The 21,882-nt window shown below is 42.7% G+C and overlaps 1 protein-coding gene across 1 annotated transcript in view; it reads right to left on the bottom strand.

The window, feature by feature from the left end:
• The window catches only part of LOC126174999 (rho-related BTB domain-containing protein 1), a 527,665-nt gene that overhangs the window by 170,261 nt on the left and 335,522 nt on the right, over positions 1-21,882 (bottom strand). Inside the window, exon 3 of the mRNA XM_049921485.1 lies at positions 6,120-6,275. Coding sequence (XP_049777442.1) covers positions 6,120-6,275 — 156 coding nt within the window. The remainder of the gene's footprint in view (positions 1-6,119; positions 6,276-21,882) is intronic.

The raw sequence follows: 21,882 nt of genomic DNA, 5'->3' as shown, positions 1-21,882 counted from the left end.
CCGTAATTAAATACAAGATCTGCATCATAAGTTTCAATTCTGACAACTGTAGCAGATGAAAAGGTGGTTTCAGAGCATCGTTTCCAAATGAGTAAATTTAGAGGCTCATTTTGATTTTGGATTTTACCATGAGCACACTTTTTTATAAAATGAATACCCCTAGCTGCATACAGGCGTTGGTATAAGTCAACGGGGACAGTTGAAAATGTGTGCCCTGACCGGGACTCGAACCCGGGATCTCCTGCGTACATGGCGGACGCTCTATCCATCTTTTTGTTTTGTTTTTAATCTCATTTTGTTCGAAATTGATGGTTGTATTTGGTCGGGGCAAACGTCCTATGTCACTTGTTGAAGTTCATCGTTGATACATTAATTCAGCTTTTTATTACAGAGGGCAGCTAACCCTCTGACCGAACATGGTGAGGTACCGTGCCGGCATCCATCTGAACCATTGAGGACACAGAGGGTAGTGCGACTGCAGGGACTTATCCCTGGCACGCCTCCCGTGAGACCCACATTCGCAACTCATTGTCCCGCACTATATTCATCATATGCCCCTGTAAGCAGCTATGGGTATTCATTTCATTGTAATTTCATTCTAACGAGCTGCATGGTCACCGATGGTATCTGTTCTTTCGGACATGTCCGAAAGAACAGATCCCATCTTCATATATTTAAGATTCACCGACCATTTGACCATCTTCTTCTGTGCAGATGCACAAACAGTGCCCGAACTCTTACGAGAATCGGCAGTAAAGCCGCGAGTAATGAGTATGATGGGCAGTGGCACTATGAATATAGTGCGGGACAATGAGTTGCTAATGTAGGTCTCACGGGAGGCGTGCCAGAGATAAGTCCCTGCAGTCGCACTATCCTCTGTGTCCTCGGTGACTCAGATGGATAGAGAGTCTGCCATGTAAGCAGGAGAACCCGGTTTCGAGTCCCGGTTGGGGGCACACATTTACAACTATCCCCGTTCATTTATATCAACGCCTTTATGCAGCTAGGGGTATTCATTTCATTGTAATTTCATTCTAACGAGCTGCATGGTTTCAGCGAGTGATTTGGCCACCCAGACCACCCGACGTGAATTCAATCGAACATTTATGGGACATAATGTGCGACTGCAGTTCGGGATCGGGCAGAAACCTGTAAGAGGGCTTCACAACATCCAGGATATTATCTGGAAGCTTCTCCTTGTTGATGTAGGGGTTGTTATTCCTCTGAGCCTGTATATTGAATTGTTGCTTCAGAAAGTGGGCATGGCAGGAAGCTCACGTCAAACGTTTAATTATTCTTCAGGCACTTGGGGTGTGACTTCATCATTGAGACTTTGGGAAATTATTGTCCTTGAATTCTACTATAAATAAAAAACAAATTGAAAATTGACGTTTTCGGTCAGTTTCATGGACGTTCCGCCTTAAGGGAGCGACTAATACAGTATTTTGTACGGTGCGCTTAGCAGTCCAGCCACCTGCTCGTATAGGGCGCTAGCTTGCGGGACAGGAAGGCCAGTCGGGCCAGGGTCGCGTCCGCGTGGCGGATTATCGACCGTGGCTGATGCACCGACTAAGTCAGCATGTAGTTTTTAGGAGGTTCCCCACGTACGTTTCCGCAAATGCTGGGCTGGTCGGCACTTTTTGCTTCAAAAAATTCGATGCACAAACAGTTATAATACGTACACACAAAGAAAAAGGATTTCACAATTCACAGACAGTTGGCGCAGACAACCTGCTCCCTTAAGCGCGTTTTACACGAGCGACTTTCTGGTCAAAATCTACTGCCCCAAGTACGTGCGGACTTCGTCCTGCGTGTAAATCAGCAGTCACGAGTGTACCTAAGTCGTCGGGGATCTGTAGAATATGTCTGGAGTGTAGTTCTAAATTTCCGAGTACGTTGCTCATTGCACATGCGCGGACACAGGGGACTGGTGGCGTCTGCTAACAGCGGTAGTTAACCTATTCTGGCCGAACTCACTCCTGTTATCAAATCGGTTACTTCAAGGACAGCTCCGATCCAGACGCCCTGTAGCGTGCACACCACTGATCCCAAAGCACCGGCATTCGGAACGTCAGTGGTCTCAAGCGAAAGCTCGTTGGAGTGCAAAATGGAGGTCTGTTGTTTTTTTCTGATGAAAGCTGGATCTGCCTTGGTGCCAGTGATTGGTTAAGAGGAGGCCAATTGAGGGCCTACAACCAACCAGTCTGCATGCTAGACACACTGGACCTACACCTGGAGTTATGGTCTGGGGTGCGATTTCGTATGACAGCAGGAGCACTCTTTTGTGGTTATCCCACGCACCCTAACTGCAAATCTGTGTGCTATTCACGAACAGTGTTCCAGGGTGGGGGGTTCCCATCTCCATAACTAGCTCACATACCACTGCTGTAATCCACTACATGCTATACAGATTCTCGGCACATTGCCCTGGCCTAATCGATCACCAGATCTGTCTCCAAACTGGCACATACGGGACATCATTGGACAACTCGAGCATCATTCACGACCAACATTAACCGTCCCTGTTATTGATCGACGAAGTGCAACAGGCATGGAACTCCATTCCACAACATGACATCCACCACCTCTACATTTGCATTTGTACTCAACATTCTGGCAGTTACACCGGTTCTTAATGTACCAGCATTTCATATTTGCAAAGGTGTATCTCGCGCTTACATTAGCCTGGCAGTTACACCGGTTCTTAATGTACCAGCATTTCATATTTGCAAAGGTGTATCTCGCGCTTACATTAGCCTATCATCTTGCAATGTTAATCAGTTACATATGTTACCTATACAAACGTATTTCCGAAATTCCATTACTCTACATTAATTATTTTTTGGTGCTGCGATTTTTTTCCGTCAGTACATATAATTCACTGGTGTGGGGGTGAAAAAAAAAGTGTAGCCTGCCACGCGCAAATGCTCGTACTTTATTCATCCAGTATTTGAGAATGAGAGCTCTTAGTGACTTGCAACACACTTTAGAGATAGTATTAAAGCTTTACGAAACTTTTCTCGCTGACAACTCCAAAACTGCCGCATGAAGCATGACGTTTTAATTTATTACTTCTCTACTACTAACTCTATTTGTAACTCAGTTCGTAGAAAGTAATCACATATACGGCTGGATGTACCTGCAAAATATGTCATCGTACTATACGTTGTTCAGGAGACAGGACGTTATACTGAGCTGCGTGAAATTGCAGCGCGAAATTCACTAGAAATACAGGTAAATACGCGTGAAATATGCTACATACATGTGAAATAGATTTGCCATGTGCGTACGCGGGCAGTAACATGGGTAGGAATTTAGTCCTAAGCCCCTGGAACGATTCAACCAAATTTGCTGGATATGTTAGTTACGATATGAAATGAAATACTGTGGGGTTAAGAACCACCAGCCTCCTATTGGGGTGAGTTTGATAATGTGGTCAGAGAGGGGGGAAGGAGGAGATGGATAGGCAATGAGGAGGGAAGGAGGAAATGAGCACAAATAGTGGGAGGAGAAAATGGACGAAGAAAGGGTAGGGGAACAGATAGACAGAGAGATGGTAGAGGACTAGATGGATAGGGAGAAGGGGAGGAATAGATGGACAGAGAGAGAGAGACAGAGAGAGAGCCAAGAGGAGATCGACAGAGTGTGGGAAGTGGAGGAAGTGGACGGAGACGGAGGGGGAAAGAGGAGATGGACAGAGAGGGGGGGGGGAGGAGGAGATAGACTAATAGAAGAAGGGCATAAATTCGTACCCAGGCAATGATTGGTACACAGCTATGTCTACATATACGTCTGCAGAGAACAAGAAGTCTCGGAACGTTCTTAAGAGAGACTTGTTGCAGTGATTTCTGGCTCTCCAAACTCACAGAGGCAATTATGATCTTTCCTGTGCTAAGTATGTCACAAACAGTCGTAATATTATTTACACCCTTTTCCGACACATTCTGTAATCCGTCACTCGATCGCGTAAAAATGTTTCCCGTGAAGTAAATGAGTGAGTTGCGAGCAGTATGAGTTCTGTCAACTTTTCCCATTGTGTCAAAATTTGGTGTCTTTTTTCCGAAGTCGCACGGTTTGCTGGTCCGGAAGCGACTCGCACAACAAATCTTCCAAGAGATTACTTTTGTGATGGCGCATACTTGTGGGTAGTGAGTTTTGGGATTAACATTTTTTTTATAACTCACTGTTTAACCGAGGGTAACACGGCGGGACGCATCTACAGGGTGGCGCACGAAATGTGTTACCAATTGTTTGTTTCACAATTTACGACGCACATTAGATATCCCGCTGGGATCTCTACAGCAGTACCAGCAGAGCTTGGAAAAACAAATGAGTTACGAAATGACGTGTAATTCACGATACTGCCGCTAGGAGACTAGTAAGCAGCAATGGCTGACAATGGAAGACTGACGACACAGCAACATTCGGCAATTGTGTTACTTTTTCATGAAATGAAAAGCCTTGTTGTGACTCAGAGGCGTTTTCGACAACAGTTTAACACACAATGGGTCCCTTGCAAGAAGACCATCTTCAGGTTGTACGATAAATGTGTACAGGAAGGAACAGTATTGGAAGCGAAGTGACCTCGGCTTAAGTCTGTTTGTTCGCAGGAGAATATTGAAGCGGTACGAGTTGCTGTAGAGAGAAGTCCCGCGAAATCGTGTAGAAAGGCAGCAGTGCAAATGGGAACATCCAGACGCTTCGTTCAACGCATTCTTAAAAGTGACCTCCATATGTACCCATACAAGATGACCTGTGCACAGAAGCTCACTGAAGAACACAAGCAGCAGAGACTACTGTTTGCTCAGTAGGCGGAAGATAGGGAAGAAACTCTCAACAAGGTTTGATTTTCAGATGAGGCGCATTTTCATTTAGACGGTGTTGTTAATAAACAAAATGGACGCTTTTGGGCCACTGAAAACCCACAAGTGCTTCATGAACGACAGCATTATGCTCCGAGGATTACAGCGTGGGCAGCAATTTCCAGTCACGGACTTATTGGACCCTTTTTCTTTGAAGAAACTGTGAACAGCGAGCGTTATTTGAGCATGCTTCGCAATAGCTTCATTTCACAGCTTCTTGCTACTGCCTTGCCCTTCAACACGCAGTGGTTCATGCAAGATGGAGCAAGGCCACATACTGCAAACACTGTGTTGGAGTTTTTACACGAGCATTTCGACATGCGGATCATTTTACTCAGGTTTCCAGGTCGCTTCAATGACAGACAAAATTGGCCCCCGAATAGTCCAGAACTCAATCCATGCGACTTTTTTTTTTTTTGGGGGGGGGGGGGGCTACCTAAAGGAAAAAATTTTCTCGAAACGTCCACGTGATTTAATGGAGCTCAGAAGATTTATTCTTCAAGCTTGCAGTGAAACTGCGGAAGACGTGTGCCGTAGGGTAATCACTAACTTCAGTGTTCGTTTGAAGGAAGTTAGGAAACGAAATGGAGGACATATTGAGCATGTGCTGAGTTAGAACAAATCTCCATGGACGGCTCTTCATTGTAGTATATGTTCCTTTCAGATTGTATTGACGATAAAGTTTATATTCAAAAACAAAATGGTAACACATTTCATGCGCCACCCTGTAGTAAACTACGTTTTCATTGATTGTCCCTAGATTTTGTTACTGCATTTCGAACTTTTAGTTCAAAGGATAATCACTCACAACCTCATTTTCACTGTTGAGGTGCCTAGCTGCACACCAGACATCTCTCGCACCACACGCAGTTTTGGAGCTGACGAGTAAACGAAAATGACCACTCGACATAGACGAGGCTCAGTACAGCAACGAAACGCCAGGGGCGCTGCCGTAGACTCACTTGTCTCGAGTAGTAAGCTGGAACAATAAGCCTATCGTTTTAGGTAACTGAAAAAAGAGCAACGCGCAGGAAGGACATCTGGCCGCAAAGTTAAATAAAATAAATTTGTCAAAGCTCGAGAACAGCAGAGGCAGTAACTAAATGGGGTAAATAGCTAAATATATCTATTTAGACGCCTTTCGGGTTGCGGCCTTGGAACATCTGTGGTTCGGCTGAAAGTAAAAGTCTGTGACGGACACAGAAATTAGCGGTCACAAAACGCACAAGAGCAGGACGCGCACTGAGTGGTACTCACGTCTTTGTAGATGCGGTACTGGTCGATGGCCCAGACGGTGGGGACGTGCGTCGTCAGCAGCTGCGACAGAGAGACGTGCTTGTTGCAGGCCCGCGCGCAGATGAGCCGCGTCTTGCCTACGGCGGTGTCGCCCACAACCACGCATTTCACCAACTCCTGATGGGGTTGTTCATTATCCATTATCGACAGCCATTACCTAGGCAGCACCTGCAACAAGTCGAGAAACTACAGTCACTCATACCGTACTATATACTTAGTAAATCACAGTTCGGATTTCAGAAATGCTGTTCCACTGAGACAGCAATATACAATTTCACTGTCCACATAATAGAGTCTTTAAATAGTAAAACGTCACCAGAAGGAATATTCTGTGACTTATCCAAAGCATTTGATTGCGTGAACCATGACATTATGTTAGAGAAATTACAATGCTATGGTATAAATGGAACAGCATATGAGTGGTTTAAGTCATATCTACAGAACAGGAAGCAAAAAGTCTCTTTATATGCTTCAAGTGATTCAAAGGAGTTTGCCACTTCATCTAACTGGGGTGAAATTACATTAGGTGTTCCACAAGGTTCGATCATGGGTCAACTCCTGTCCTTGATGTATGTGAATGACCTCCCTTCTTATGTGAAACAAGATGCTGAACTGACACTGTTTGCTGATGATACAAGCATAATTATTAATCCAGTAAAAGAAAGTCCGATAGAAAATGATACAAAGGTCTTTGGAAAAGTTATTAATTGGTTTTCTGCGAATGGGCTTGCTCTGAACTTTGAAAAACACAGTACATCCAATTTTCTGTTGCAAAAAGTATAATTCCTTCAATAAACATAACACATCAAAAGAAGTCAGTAACCAGGATAGAGCATACTAAGTTTTTGGGTGTACATATAGATGAGAATCTTAATTGGAAAAAGTCATATTTTGGATCTCCTAAAGCGACTAGGTTCAGCAACTTTTGCAATCAGAATAATTGCCAATTTTGAGGATGTAGATATTAGTAAGCAAACATACTTTGCATACTTCCACTCTCTGATGTCATACGGAATAATATTCTGGGGCAATTCAACACTTAGGCAACAGGTATTCACTGCTCAAAAGAAAGTAGTTAGAATAATGTGTAGGGTTCATAGTCGCACATCTTGTAGGCATCTGTTTAAAAGGTTAGGAATTCTTACAACTGCTTCACAGCACATTTACTCAGTAATGAAATTTTTCTCAACAACATGGACCAGTTTAAAATCAACAGCGACATTCATGATTACAATACCAGAAAAAAGAAAGACCTACACTATCCTTTACTTAACCTATCTGTGGCACAGAAGGTGGTAAAATATGCTGCTATAAAACTTTTTGATAAATTACCAGATGAAATAAAATGTCTGACAGACAGCAGTAATAGTTTCAAAAACCAATTGAAATCATACCTCCTTGACAACTCCTTCTATACCATAGATGAATTCTTGAATATGAGTAAATGAATCTGGAGATATAGTATATGCATTTTGTGCCATTTAAGGGAATGGGATAGATAATAGAAATATTTAGATATAACATTATAATGTAAAAAAAGCCTTGTTTCCTGTGCGCATTTATTGTGCATTTGACACGTTCCACATCATAACGGTTTTTCCGTGCTATTGATCAATGGATCACGTAACTAACTAACTAACTATCCGTTAGTGTCTTGTTTCTGTTATTATTAATCATTTTTAATACACTACTGGAAAATGAAAAAAGACCACCAAGAAGACCCAGCAGAGGGGAAATTTTTTGACACTCTCTTGAGGACGTACACAACAAATGATCCACCAAGAAATCGTTGACCCTGCAGAGGGAAATTTTATTGACACACACTTGAGGACGTACACAACAAATGATCACAGAGACAGAGCCATAAGTATCTGAGTGCACTCGACAGGCCTTGCGAAATATCGGCGCTAGTACCCTGTATTCTCCCCTTTTGCAGCTTTGCAGTCCGCTGTTCTCCCATAGAGACGATCGTCGTGATGACGAATGTAGGCTTGAGAAATGACTTGCCATGCAGTTTCCACCTGGTGCCTCAATTCGGCCAGATTTCCGCGCAAGGTAACGTTTCATTCAGTCCCAAACGAGCCCAATGGGGGATAGATCTGGGGATCGTGCTGACCAGGGTAGTTCATGCACACCTTGCAGAACAAATTGTGGGTGACACGGGATACGTGTGGATGTGCATTGTCATGTTGGAAAAGGACATTGCCTTGTTGGTGCACGAACGGTAGCGCAACGGATTGGAGACGTTCTAAATGTACCATGCACTGTTCGATGTTCTCTCTACAGTCGCCAGAGTATGGTTACCCACACCACGATGCCAGATGTTGGCCCTGGGTGTCTCTGTCGTATACACTCCAGACATTGGCGCTCACTTGCGCGACGCCACACACGCGTACGACCGTCATTGACACCAAGGAAGAAACGAGTCTCGTAACTGTACAAACAAATCTCCATTTGTCCTTCCATAAGCGCATGGGGACGGGCTGCACAATGTTGAGACGTGGGCGGATGACGCCCTAACGGCACGAAGTATCGTAGTCCGCTTCACGCAGAGGGTCGCGAATGGTCTTCGCTGATACGTCACAGAGCAACAGTGTGCCTAATTTGTTATGAAATCGCGGTGCGGAATGATACGGCACCTCGTAAGGATGTGACAAACTTGTTGGAGTGAATCTATGTCTCCCCGCTGTCTGGACCCATGTCGGCAGGAATATCCACCTTCTGCTAAACACTGATGACAAAATCTATGCACCTGGAGGCCTCTCGTCCCGCGTGTAGCTCAATTCTGAGGTACGAACACGCAGCCGCCCGCAGACCTTTTATACATCTCACTCAAACTCCGTCAGTCGTACAAACTGATCACATCTACACTGTCATCGCGTACTTACATTGTTGCAGTCACAGACGCGAGCTCCGCATGCTATGGCAGACCGGCTGCTACTAGATCTGGATGTGAGCGACCTCTCTGAAGCTTGCAACATTCCGTGGCTGATAACGCAGTTCCTGGTTAGTTCGGAGCGCAGCGCGTTTGATCATCGTACTAACTGCTTTCTCGTAGTGTCCCAGGCAAGTATGGCGTGCATTAGTTCTTCCGTCAAGGTGTTTATTTTTTTCCATTTTCCAATAATGTACCTTTACAGAGACTCGATCCGAAGTTTATTGCTCATGGCGCCTTTCGTAACACGTATCGAGATTAGTCATAAAGTTTAAGTACACTACTAGCCATTAAAATTGCTACACCAAGAAGAAATACAGATGATAAACGGGTATTCATTGGACAAATATATTATACTAGAACTGACGTGTGATTACATTTTCACGTAATTTGGGTGCATAGATACTGAGAATTCAGTACCCAGAACGACCACCTCTGGACGTGATAACGGCCTTGATACGCCTAGGCATAGAGTCAAAGAGAGCTTGGATGGCGTGTACAGGTACAGCTGCACACGCAGCTTCAACACGATACCACAGTTCATCAAGAGTAGTGACTGGCGTATTGTGACGAGCCAGTTGCTCGGCCACCATTGACCAGATGTTTTCAGTTGGTGAGAGATCTGAAGAATGTGCTGACCGGGGCTGCAGTCGAACATTTTCTGTGACCAGAAAGGCCCGTACAGAACCTGCAACATGCGGTCGTGCATTGTCCTGCTGAAATGTAGGGTTTCGCACGGACCGAATGAAGGATAGAGCCACGGGTCGTAACACATCTGAAATGTAACGTCCACTGTTCAAAGTGCCGTCAATGCGAACAAGAGGTGACCGAGACGTGTAACCAATGGCACCCCATACCAACACGCCGGGTGATACGCCAGTATGGCGACGACGAATACACGCTTCCAAAGTGCGTTCACCGCACGTCGCCAAACACGGATGCGACCATCATGATGCTGTAAACAGAACCTGGATTCATCAGATAAAATGACGTTTTGCCAATCGTGCACCCATGTTCGTCGTTGAGTACACCATCGCAGGCACTCCTGTCTGTGATGCAGCGTCAAGGGTAACCGCATCCGTGGTCTCCGAGCTGATAGTCCATGCTGCTGCAAACGTCGTCGAACTGTTCGTGCAGATGGTTGTTGTGTTGCACACGTCCCCATTTGTTGGATTAGGGATCGAGACATGGCTGCACGACCCGTTACAGCCATGCGGATAAGATGGTTGTCATCTCGGCTGCTAATGATACGAGGGGATCCAGCACGGCGTTCCGTATTACCCTCCTGAAGCCACCGATTCCATATTCTGCTAACAGTCATTGGATCTCGACCAACGCGAGCAGCAATGTCGCGATACGATAAACCGCAATCGCGATAGGCTACAATCCGATCTTTAACAAAGTCGGAAACGTGATGGTACGCATTTCTCCTCCTTACACGAGGCATCACAACAACGTTTCACTAGGCAACGCCGATCAACTGCTGTTTTTGTATGTGAAATCAGATGGAAACTTTCCTCATGTCAGCACGTTGTAGGTGTCGCCACCGGCTCCAGCCTTGTGTGAATGCTCTGAAGAGCTAATCATTTGCATATCACAGTATCTTGTTCCTGTCGGTTAAATTTCGCGTCTGTAGCACGTCATCTTCGTGGTGTAGCAATTTTAATGTCCAGTAGTGCAATTGCCTCAAAAAAATACAGTTACATAATTAATTTTTTGTTTGTTTGCAGGCACGTGCCTGCATCAATCGCACACATTCAGAGTGTCGCGCCAAGTAACCTAGCACGCCGCTAGAGGCCCAAAATAAAATGTTACAGCTCATTATCAAAGCGGAGTATCGTGCGCTGGTTAGTGTTTTTATACTGAAGGGGCAAAGAGCCATGTTGCGCTGGTGGAAATGTACAGCAAGAATGCACCATCATATGACACAGTGGATATGACATCAGCGGATAGGTTGCGGCTGTCAGGCCAATCTACGAGGGCTGTCTATAAAGTTCTCGGCCTCACACAGAGGTGGCTGCGCTACTCGTGTGATTTTTTTCCCTCTCACGTTGGTACACGTGTTAGTAGACGCCATACAAAATTGCAAGTCATTCCAGGCAGCAGTTGACTGTAGGTAGTCGTTCGAAGCAGTTGCGAAGCGCGTGGCGTTGAAAATAGAAAAATCAAATATCATCCAGTGATTAAATTCTTAGTAAAAGAAGACTGAAATTCGTTTGCGGCTTGTAAATGTGGTTGAAGGTTCTTCACCTTCAGTTTCGACCATGAAGAAATGGACGGCCGAATTTAAACGTGGCCGTGAAAGCGTCCAAGATGATCCACGCGAACGACATCCAAAAAGTGCACGTTCACCGGAAATCATCAACAAAGTGCATGATATGATTTTGGAAGGTTGGCGTATAGAATTGCATGGAATTGATAATGCTCTAGGGATATCAGAGGAACAGACAACATTGTTAGCAAGAAATCAATAGAGACAGTAACAATCGTAATAAATATCTCGAGTAAGCCGCTGAAACGAGCTAAAGTGGACTGCCCACATAAAACCGACTACAGCAAAAGCAGATATCAGACTGAGAGTCATTGGAAAATACTGATGAAATATACGAGGTCATGCTGAAAAGTAATACCTCAAATTTTTTTATGTGGGAACTCTTAAAGCCTTCTTAATAAAACAAACGTAATTAGCAATCTAAATGATTGAACCATTCGTGGTCATTGGCAATCCTCTCAAGAAGATCAACGCACATATTTCTTCGATGGTCCTTCTGCTCAGTTGTGAAGTTTTTCGGCACCATCTTTCGCATGTGCAAATCTTCACACAAAATTAGAGGTACGGTGGAAGTGTGTAACAGGTGATCCATCATCCTTATTTCAAACGTCGGTGTGATCTCATAACAGCACATACATGTTCGACGTTTTCGTCACTTTTTGTAGATGGTCGCCCTGAGAGGGTCATCTGCAACATGTTCTCGGCCTTCCAAAAAGGATTTGTGCCAGCGAGGAACGGCATCTCTTGATAAGAAATATTCCTCCTAGGCCTGTTTCAGCTTCTTAAAGGTCCCATTTGCGGATTCCTCAAGTGTAACACAAAAATTGATGGCATAATGTTGCTCTAAATTCCGCTGTTCGATTTTCGCAACACACAACAAAAACACATTTTCACTGATGGCGCTCTCAGAAACCTCGTGATGGATGTACGGAGCTGAAACTCGGACTGAGCATCTGGAAGGGATGAACACATCGGTCTACACAAGTAGAACAACACAGTGGTGCCATATCACTCGTTATGTTGTCAGTCTCATTGGTTTTCTCATACACCTCGTAGTTACGTTGCATGCCACAATTCTTCATCGGTCTCATCGGATTAGGGAAGGACGGGGAAGGAAGTCGGCCGGGTCCTTTCAAAGGAACCATCCCGGCATTTGCCTGGAGCGATTTAGGGAAATCAGGGAAAACCTAAATCAGGATGGCCGAACACGGGATTGAACCGTCGTCCTCCCGAATGCGAGTCCAGCGTCTAACCACTGCGCCACCTCGCTCGGTCACAATTCTTAGCCCTCTAGCGGCACAGGGCTGCAAATATGTAGACATGGAGAACAAACATGTAGCTGATTAATAACGCTTGTTTTATTTAAAAAGCTTTAAGAGTTTTCGCATAAAAAATTCGGAAGCATCACCTTTCAACACGTCCTTGTACTAAATTTATGTAAGAATTATATCCGTTCGACCGATTTTTGAGTATTTTTTCTCACTCTGGGACTTTTATCAGGTACAATTAATCGAAGATATTCAGATATACCAAAGAAGAACGAGTTCATTTAGCAAGCGCGAGAGAGTTAGGAAGGTGCTTACCAAACTCCAGTGGCAGTCTGTACAAGAGATGCATTGCCCAAAATCACAAAGAGATTTACAGTTAAAATTCCGAAAGACTATGTCCTAGGAAGAGTCTGGTAACGTTCTCCCAGGATGGGTAAATTAGAGAAACTAAAGCTCCTACCGAAATTTACCGACAGTTATTTTTCCAATGCACCGCTTTCGAATAGAACAGAATAAAAGAGGGGAGAATGATACTAGTACCGGAAGCACTCTCCAACACACACTGGAAGGTTATGTGCCTCTCCACGATGGAGTTTCAGTAAAATGAAGTCATGTAAATATACAAATTCGGAAATTTTTAATTATTTCCGAATTTGTATATTTACATGACTTCATTTTACTGAAACTCCATCGTGGAGAGGCACATAACCTGTTTAGGTTGTCAACTCAATGACATTTTTCCACGATATGATCAACCTATATAAATGTTACAGTTGTTGTCTTGGTGTGATATACGCATGAACGTATCGCATCATCGACTGCTGCACTACTTTCTTCCACAGGACACCTGAGACGCTACTTGAAAGAGACGTAGTGGCTCCAGTTACGAAACACAACGGTAACGACTGAAGGAGTGTTGTGCTATCTACGAGGGTGGTTTGAAAAGTTCTCGGATTCACCACGAGAGGTCAGCGGTAGCGCAACGAGTTGTTCACGTGATATTCGTTGGACTGTTGCCTGTAAACATGTGCCACGTCACTGCTCTTGGAAGAGAGCTGTGGCGGTGACGTGGCTGTGTTGTTGTTCCCGCGAAGTGATTTGTACAGATCGAAAGAATCGAGATTCGAGCAGTGATTAAGTACGTCGTAAAGAAAGGTATGAAAGCAAAGGACACTCAAGCCGATTTCCAGAATATACTGGGGGACTCTGCCCCTTCATATTCAACTGTTGCCAAGTGGATAAATGAATTTAAATTTGGTCGGGAGAGCTTAGAATCTTAGATGATGATCCGCGAAGCGGTCAGCCAAGATGTGTCACTACTCCAGAAATCATGCAAAAGTGCACAAAATGGTCATGGCGGATCGCCGATTGAAAGCGCATGAAATTGCTCACGCTTGCCAGATGTCATCCGAAAGGGTATATCACTTTTTAAATGAAGAATTAGAAATGAAAAAATTATCTGCAAGATGAGTGCCACGACTATTGACACCGGATCAAAAACATGAGCCGTCGCCATGGCACAATTACACGAACTAAGGTGTGAATTGTTACCACACCCGCCTTATTCGACTGATATGGCTTCGTCAGACTTCCATCTCTTCCCAAAACTGAAAATTTTTCTTGGTGGGTGAAGACTCACTTCAAAGGAAGAATTGATAGCCGGAGTTGACAACTATTTTGCAGGCCTGGAGGAAAATCATTTTCGAGATGGGATCAAGGCACTGTAACATCGTTGGACCAAGTGCATTAACCTAGAAGGAGGCTACACTGAAAAACAAAAAAAGTTTCTGTGATGTAAATACTTTTTTTTCAGTTCCGTTCCTAGAACTTTTGAAATCACCCTCGTACAAGGCACAGAATGAAACTTCAGTCTCGGAAGACTAGAGTCTTACATGAATGAATGACATTAGTTTGTTGTAGAATTATGGAACATATTTTGTGCTTGCATAAACAGATTTTGGAGAGCAAAAATCTCTTCCATAGTAACCAGTACTGATGATAATAATCAATACTGATGACGCAAGCCTAGTGTGAAACTTAGTTTCCTCGCTCTGTTCAGTCAGTAGGTCCTTGAGGCTGTGGTTAGTGGGACTCAAGTTTAAGCCGCATTTGACCACTTCCGAAGTCTTGTGTACAGTTCCGAATCGCCGCTTAGTAAACAAAATACAGTACTGTTCACGATATACAGTATAAATAACCTGTCAGACAACGTTTTTACCATTCTGGGGCTTGTCGCAATTATTCATTGAAATCAGTTCGTTACACACGCAGATATACATGAATATGGTCGTTTCTTAGTTTAAAGATTGAAAGATGATTCTAAACATAAATAATCAGGCAAAAACATAGAGTAGGAATATCTCTACCAAATTATTCAATAAAGTGCAAAAAATCGTCTAAGTTGCAATATTAATTTTTCTTATTGATAACTAGATTCGAGCCCTAATCTCTTTATCAAATCATCCACTAAAAATCATCTTTATCAAATCATTCCACCCATTATGACAGCCACATGACTGTTCATTTTAGTTAAACACATCATAGTAAAGCAGTGCAGTTCTAAACAGTTCATAACGGCGGCCACATGACTGTTCATTTTAGTTAGGCGAATGAAGTTCAGACCTGCACTACTTTACAGTGATGTGTTTAACTAAAATGAACAGTCTTGTGGCTTTCTCAGTGGTTGGTATTACATAGCTTAGTTGATGATTTGATAATGAAGTCGTCAATAAAGAAAATTGCTATTGCAACTTCGACGTTTTTTTGTGCAGTCTATTGCACAGTTTGGTAAACTATACAGTTGCTGACGTTATGCTTTCCAGAATCCCGGAAATTAGTAAAAAGGAGTGTCTATGATGTGAGCACAGAAAACTGCAAATGTCACCAAGATAAAACTGGGATTTTCAAGTGACTTCGGAGCAAAGCAGTTTATTTACATTTTTCCAGAAGACTAGAACTGTGATATTACACACATTAGCACTGCTTCTACATATTTATTTACTGGTAACAGCAAATGTCAAACTCTGTTGTTGTTACGGATGCAAATCGAAACATGCCAAAGAGGAAATAGTTACTGTCATAGATAGGTACCGAAAATATCTAATTCTAGTTATCACGTTGGTGAAAGTGACTTAATATGTTGAGAAATTTCGAAACAAATTATAATAAAATAATAATAATGTCGGGCTAATTTATGTGGCTGTAAGACCATATACACTCTGATCAAAAGTTTCCAGACACCCCTATGTAATGCGGAAGTGACCCTAGATGTGAAAAGTGGCAGATCCGCCAGTATAAAAGGAGGCGGGAAGTATTGTGTTGTCAGTGTAGAAGCAGTAACAGCAGAATGAGTTAGGAGAGCTCAGTGGCGGTACGTGGACTAGTCATTGGTTGTCACCTGAGTAACAAATCCACCAGGGACATTTCAATCCTTCTAAAGTCGACTGTTGGTGATGTAACTGCGGAATGTAAATGTGAAGCAACAATCACAGTCAAACCAAGGTCAGCCAGACTTCACGTATTGACGGACAGGGACAGTCAAGCACTGCAGAGGGTGGTTGTAAAAAATCGCAAGAAATCGGTCGAAGGAATTACTTGTGAGTTTCAAACGGCTACCAGCCGTCCAATTAGCACAATGACTGTCCGTAGAATGGAGCACAATGGTCGACCACCTTCTCATAAGCCACACATTTCTGTAGGTAACGCTCAGCGACGCTTGAAGTGCTGAAGAGTGACATCATTGGACAGTGAATGAGTGGAAGAGTGATTTGGATTGGTGCATCACGCTATACGCTGCGGCAATGCGATGGAATGGTTTGGGTTTGGCGAATTCCTGGAGAATGTTACCTGCCAACATGTGCAATGCAAATACTGCAGTACGGAGGACATGGTTTCCGGAAAGGGCTTCTTTTTGTGGTTAGGATGTGGTCCCCAAATTGCACGGAATTTGGAAGGATGTGAACACAGTTTCCATCATTGCATCACTGTGTACTACGTTCAGCAGAGGAACAGTTCGGAGACGATGACCGTATAAGCATGACAATGCGCCATGTCATAAAGCAGCACATTTGAGACACTGGTTTGTGGGCAACAACATTCCTCAAACGTACTGGCCTTCTCAGAGTCCCGAACTGAAGCCAATGGAACAACCTTGGGATGAGTTACAACGTCGACCTCGCTCCAGACCTCAGGGTCCAACATCACTACCTTCTTTGGTTTCGGCTCTCGAGGAAGAATGGTCATTCCTCCGCAGACATTCAGGAACTTCACTGAAAAATCTCTGTTGATTCAAAATGGACAGGGGACATCGACTGGTTAAGTGATTGTAAACATCAGTGACTCTCCAACAGCCGTCTAAATGAGCTGTTATTTTATTTTATTTTGAAGGCTACCAGTTTCGGCATTCCACTATGCCATCTTCAGGCACCCAATGCATTTCTCCGGATAAACGATGTCATGATGATGATGAAGTCCCATACTCTGAGGAGCGTAGGGGACGATGCGGGAGACTCGCACCGCCGACTAGGCAAGGTCCTAGCGGAGGTGGTTTGCTATTGGTGTCCTCCGACCGTAATGGGCATGAATAATGATGATGAAGACGACACCAACTCATCTCGAGGCAGGGAAAATCACTGTCCCCGCCGGAGCCATGAGCTGCGGATGACATATAGTGCCATAAATCCCTGGATGTTGTGAATTGAATCGTTTCACTAGCACTGTATGACATTATCGTTTATTTAGAGAGACGCATATGGGACCTGAAAATGGCATAGTGGAATGCTGAAACTTGTATCCTTCAAAATAAAACAAAATAATAGCTCAGTTATACGGCTGTTGGAGAGTTTAATTGATATTGATAGTCACTGAAAAATGTCCCCAGCAAAGTCCAAGCCGTCGTAAAGGCAACATGTGGACACAGGCCACACGAAGTCCACTAATAAGAGTCTGGCTGCTCAAAATTCGGTAGTGTACTATCAGTCAATCCATTAAATATATATACATTTCGAGCAACTTTCAGCTGCGACCTAACGGCATTCAAAAGCTTCGGAGCAAACCTTACGTCGTACAGAAGTCATGCGACCTGGGAGACAAGAATCCTGCTCTTGTGCATCTCAGTACTCGCTCCAAAGAAATTCCTACTCTTTGCCTAAGACGATCGGCGATCAGTCTTTAGAATCATTTGTAATAGCGCAATATCTAAGAGCTTAAGGCGAAACAAATGTAACTATGGATGCCAGACGGGATTTATCGAAAAAATCCCCAGGAGTTCACCCATGAAAGAGATAGCTTACGAAACCAATCCTTATGTATTATTCTATTCGTCGGTCTGGGGCCATTATCGCATTGCGTTAACGGAAAAGAGAAAGAGATAGATAGATAGATAGATAGATAGATAGAGAGAGAGAGAGAGAGAGAGAGAGAGAGAGAGAGAGTTCCGAGAACCCACGTTCCAAGTCAGGGATATGTTCCTTCTTCTAGGAATACCCCGCGTAATGGCCACGGGGCAAAAGTTCTAGAAATTATTGCTTATATGAGTGGATGCCGACAGCCTTTTATTCCGCGAGCTGAACGAGAAAGAAGGGGAAGACGAGCAATGTTGCATCAGGTACCCTCCGCCAAACACTGTACGGTGGTTTGTGAAACATGTATGTAGGTCTACATTTGATATTCAAGAAACTCATACGTATGACGATAGTGCTAGTGTGGTGTTTAGAGCAAAGCAAAGTTTCTTCTTCTCCATAGCTAAGTTTTTTGTGTCTATCACTGCGTTTATTACTGACAGAGTATGTCTCCATACAAATTACAACTGTGACAAAACCTATTTCAAAAAATAGAAGGTAGTAAATTAAGATTGACCTTGAATACATTTTTTTCATAGTTTTATGGACATGAAACGCTAAAAAGGATTTATACCGGCAACTTCCCTGAGAGGTGTAGCTGTTTTCTTATATGGCTCCAGATGGCTAGGCTTACCATAAGCCGTAAGTAATGTTAACAACAGAGTTTTGAATAGCGTTTTCAGCTTCACAATTATGATAACGACTACTAAAAAATATTAATTTGAATCAACAGTCGCGGTCGAGAACATGCTAATATGGTTATAAATCACTAAGTAATGCTTCTACTCGTATTATGGCACTGTAAATGCTGGAAGTTGCTTAGACTTTTGACTACCTAAAGATATAACGTTTCCATTGTTAACTATATGAGGCTACACGTTTGTTCAACAATCATTTAATTCCTTTTCCTTTAGGAAACAGAATCTACTGTAAAGTTGTTTTACATGTCTTTTATGTATACTGTTGAATGTTACACATGATTTTCTCCATCTCCATAAACGCATAAAAATGTTTCTCACAGCTACAAGCATTATTTGTTCATGTACTTAAGTCGCTGTTATGATCACCATCAATAACCTAGTAATGTTTAGCGTATTACTATGTGAACTTGTTTATTAGTAAGTACGATGTATTTGACTCACTCCCGTAATTTTACTTTCAACTTATTCTATTTTGAAGTAGCTTTTCTTATAAATACCAGGTGGTGTGGAACGGGCTCCGTTTCAATGAATAAAGCATGCAGTATACAACTTTTTTGCCAGGTAAGATGATTTGCTGTTGGTGATCTATGCATATTCGATACATAATGCTTCTTATGTTTTAAGAGATACAGTTGGAGAAAATCACTGAATTATTGTTTTCGAATAATTATTTATCGCTTTCACCGGTATTGTATGACCTTATAACATCTGTAGATCGAATGAAAGGACTATTTCTGATTACGCGAAACTAAATGAAATATCATTTGCAAATATGAAGAACGATACGAACGCACCATCCTGCTTGACACAGTCAAGTCGTTTTAGTATCTGGGTGTAACGATGCAAAGCGATACGAAATGGAACGAGCATGAGAGGATTGTGGTAGGGCAGGCAAATGGTCGACTTGATTACTTCTAGAGTGCCTGGGATCCGCACCAGGGCTGATGAAACAATTGACAGGCGGGTTGCTAGATTTGTTACCGGTAGGTTCGAATAACACGCAGATACTGCAGAGATACTTTGTGAACTCAGATGGGAATCCCTTGAGTGAAGGCGACGTTCTTTTCGAGGAATACTACTGAGAAAATTTAGAGAACTGGAATTTGAAACTGACTGCAGAATGATTTTACTGTCGCCAACATATATTTCGCGTAAGGACCACGAAAATAAGATATGAGGGATTAGGACTCATACAGAGGCATATAGACAGTCGTTTTTCCCTTTGTCTGTATGCGAATGGAACAGGAAAGGAAATGAACTAGTGTACAGGGTACGTTCTGCCAAGCACCACACGGTGGCTTTCGGTGTATGAATGTAGATGCAGATGTAGGTGTAGAATGTGTAGGTGCCATGCTCCATTGAGCACCCTTTCTGAAACGGAACTGTGATTTACTAGTTATTCCATTACAGGCATCATCTAGTTGAGAAAATACTTCACAGCAGATAAGCTTCTAAGATATAATATTCGGCGATGTTAACAACGACAATAGTTGATAATCCTGTCACCTTTGAAGGAAATGAGTTCGGTAATAGTCTATATTTTTGCCTTTCATATTTCAGTTATCATATTATTTTGTATGTGAGAACAAAAGTTGCGTGTTCTGCAGGAAATACCAACGTTTTGTGGAATTTCATTTTAGATATAATCTGGTATTTTTAATTTCAGAAGAGACTTCCAGTTGATTAAATCTTTTTAAAAGTTCTTTTTAAAGACACTTTCTTTTGCCTCTGAGATGATTTGAAGCGAAGGGTAGTCGCTTCAGTGGAGAGTTCCTTCGACAGGAAATTTCCTGACACAAGTAAAATCAAAATAACAAATTAGAGAAAATCCAGATTAACCGTCCATATTCAAACGAAGTTCTTGGAGGCTCATTTAAATTTCAAAAGCTTTAATCCATAGGAAGTCCTTGAGAAAAATCTTAAGACATTATGATGAGCGACAAAGATAAAATTCTGAATATATGTTTATAAATAAGGACTAGTGGAAAACTTCAACCGGAGTTAGTGCTGTACCAGAAAGCAACTACCTTTAGTATAGTGATTACGTTGAACCGTCAATAGTTGTCATCTCAACGCACTGAAAGTGAGCATACTAAGAGAAGCAGTAAATCAGCACCATCCAGCCAACGAGGAAAAAGAAGCATCTAGACCTCGCCATTATATTGCTTTGACTCACGACATAATACTGAGATGAGGTGAACAAATCTATAGGCTACGACACGTGTTTGTTTCGTGATTGCCACTATCAGCTGAAATATTTTTTTATTTCATCGCTTGATTTATGAAGCATTCTTTCTTATAGTAGCTCGAACTAGGATTGGAGTATTACTTTGTGTCAAGAGAGTGGGGAACATCCTAATTGTATAAAATGCATATTTGAACCATCAGATGTTTTTGTATTTTAAACCCAAATTCTACCGCTTTCGGTCTTGGACCATATTCACAGATGAGGGGTTAAAATGGTTTAAGCCACCACACTGCATTAGTCATTACTTAAAATGTGTAGTGAATGCCATAAATGTAAATATATGAGACAGGACTTTAAAAGCAAGCATCCGAATTCTAAATGTGTACAGATCAGTACTGCTCTGTATACATTTAGAATTCGGATGTTTGCTTTTAAAGTTCTGTGTCATGGCGTACACTACACATTTTAAGTAATGACTAATGCAGTCTTCATCAGTGAAGATGGTCCAAGACCGAAACCGGTAGAATTTGGGTTTAAAATATAAAAACATCTGATGGTTCAAATATGCATTTTATACATTACTTAACGGTTGTTGGCGGTCATCTTCCAAAATGTTTATAACATCCTAATTGTCTGTAAGTATTATGAGGAATGTTTATGCGGTTGAGCTGATATTGTAGAGTTTTATTTGTTTATTACGGGACATCTGTGGCGCTAATGGGTTGGATCTTCCGGCGTTAATGCTGTGGTGCAAGGGGAAATTTTAAAGTCTGTAATTCATAAGATGTGGCTATTATGCTTAAATGTCATAAACAGGTTTTCCCCAGTGTGTTTTAGGCGTGAATGGTGTAAAAAAAGTGTGTGCATCTGTCGTCATTTCATCTCTGTCAAGTCCCAGTAATATTTATGATTGTTTCTTAACAGCACGGTGCCGGTGTACGACACTTTGTTGGAGAACGCAAAGTACAAGATGTCATAGGATTCAAAGGTTAAACAAGATGGCTATTGCAAGGACGACATC

Source organism: Schistocerca cancellata, chromosome 3 (assembly GCF_023864275.1).
Source record: "Schistocerca cancellata isolate TAMUIC-IGC-003103 chromosome 3, iqSchCanc2.1, whole genome shotgun sequence".
Taxonomy (NCBI): domain Eukaryota; kingdom Metazoa; phylum Arthropoda; class Insecta; order Orthoptera; family Acrididae; genus Schistocerca; species Schistocerca cancellata.
This window is presented reverse-complemented; position numbering and strand designations above follow the sequence as displayed.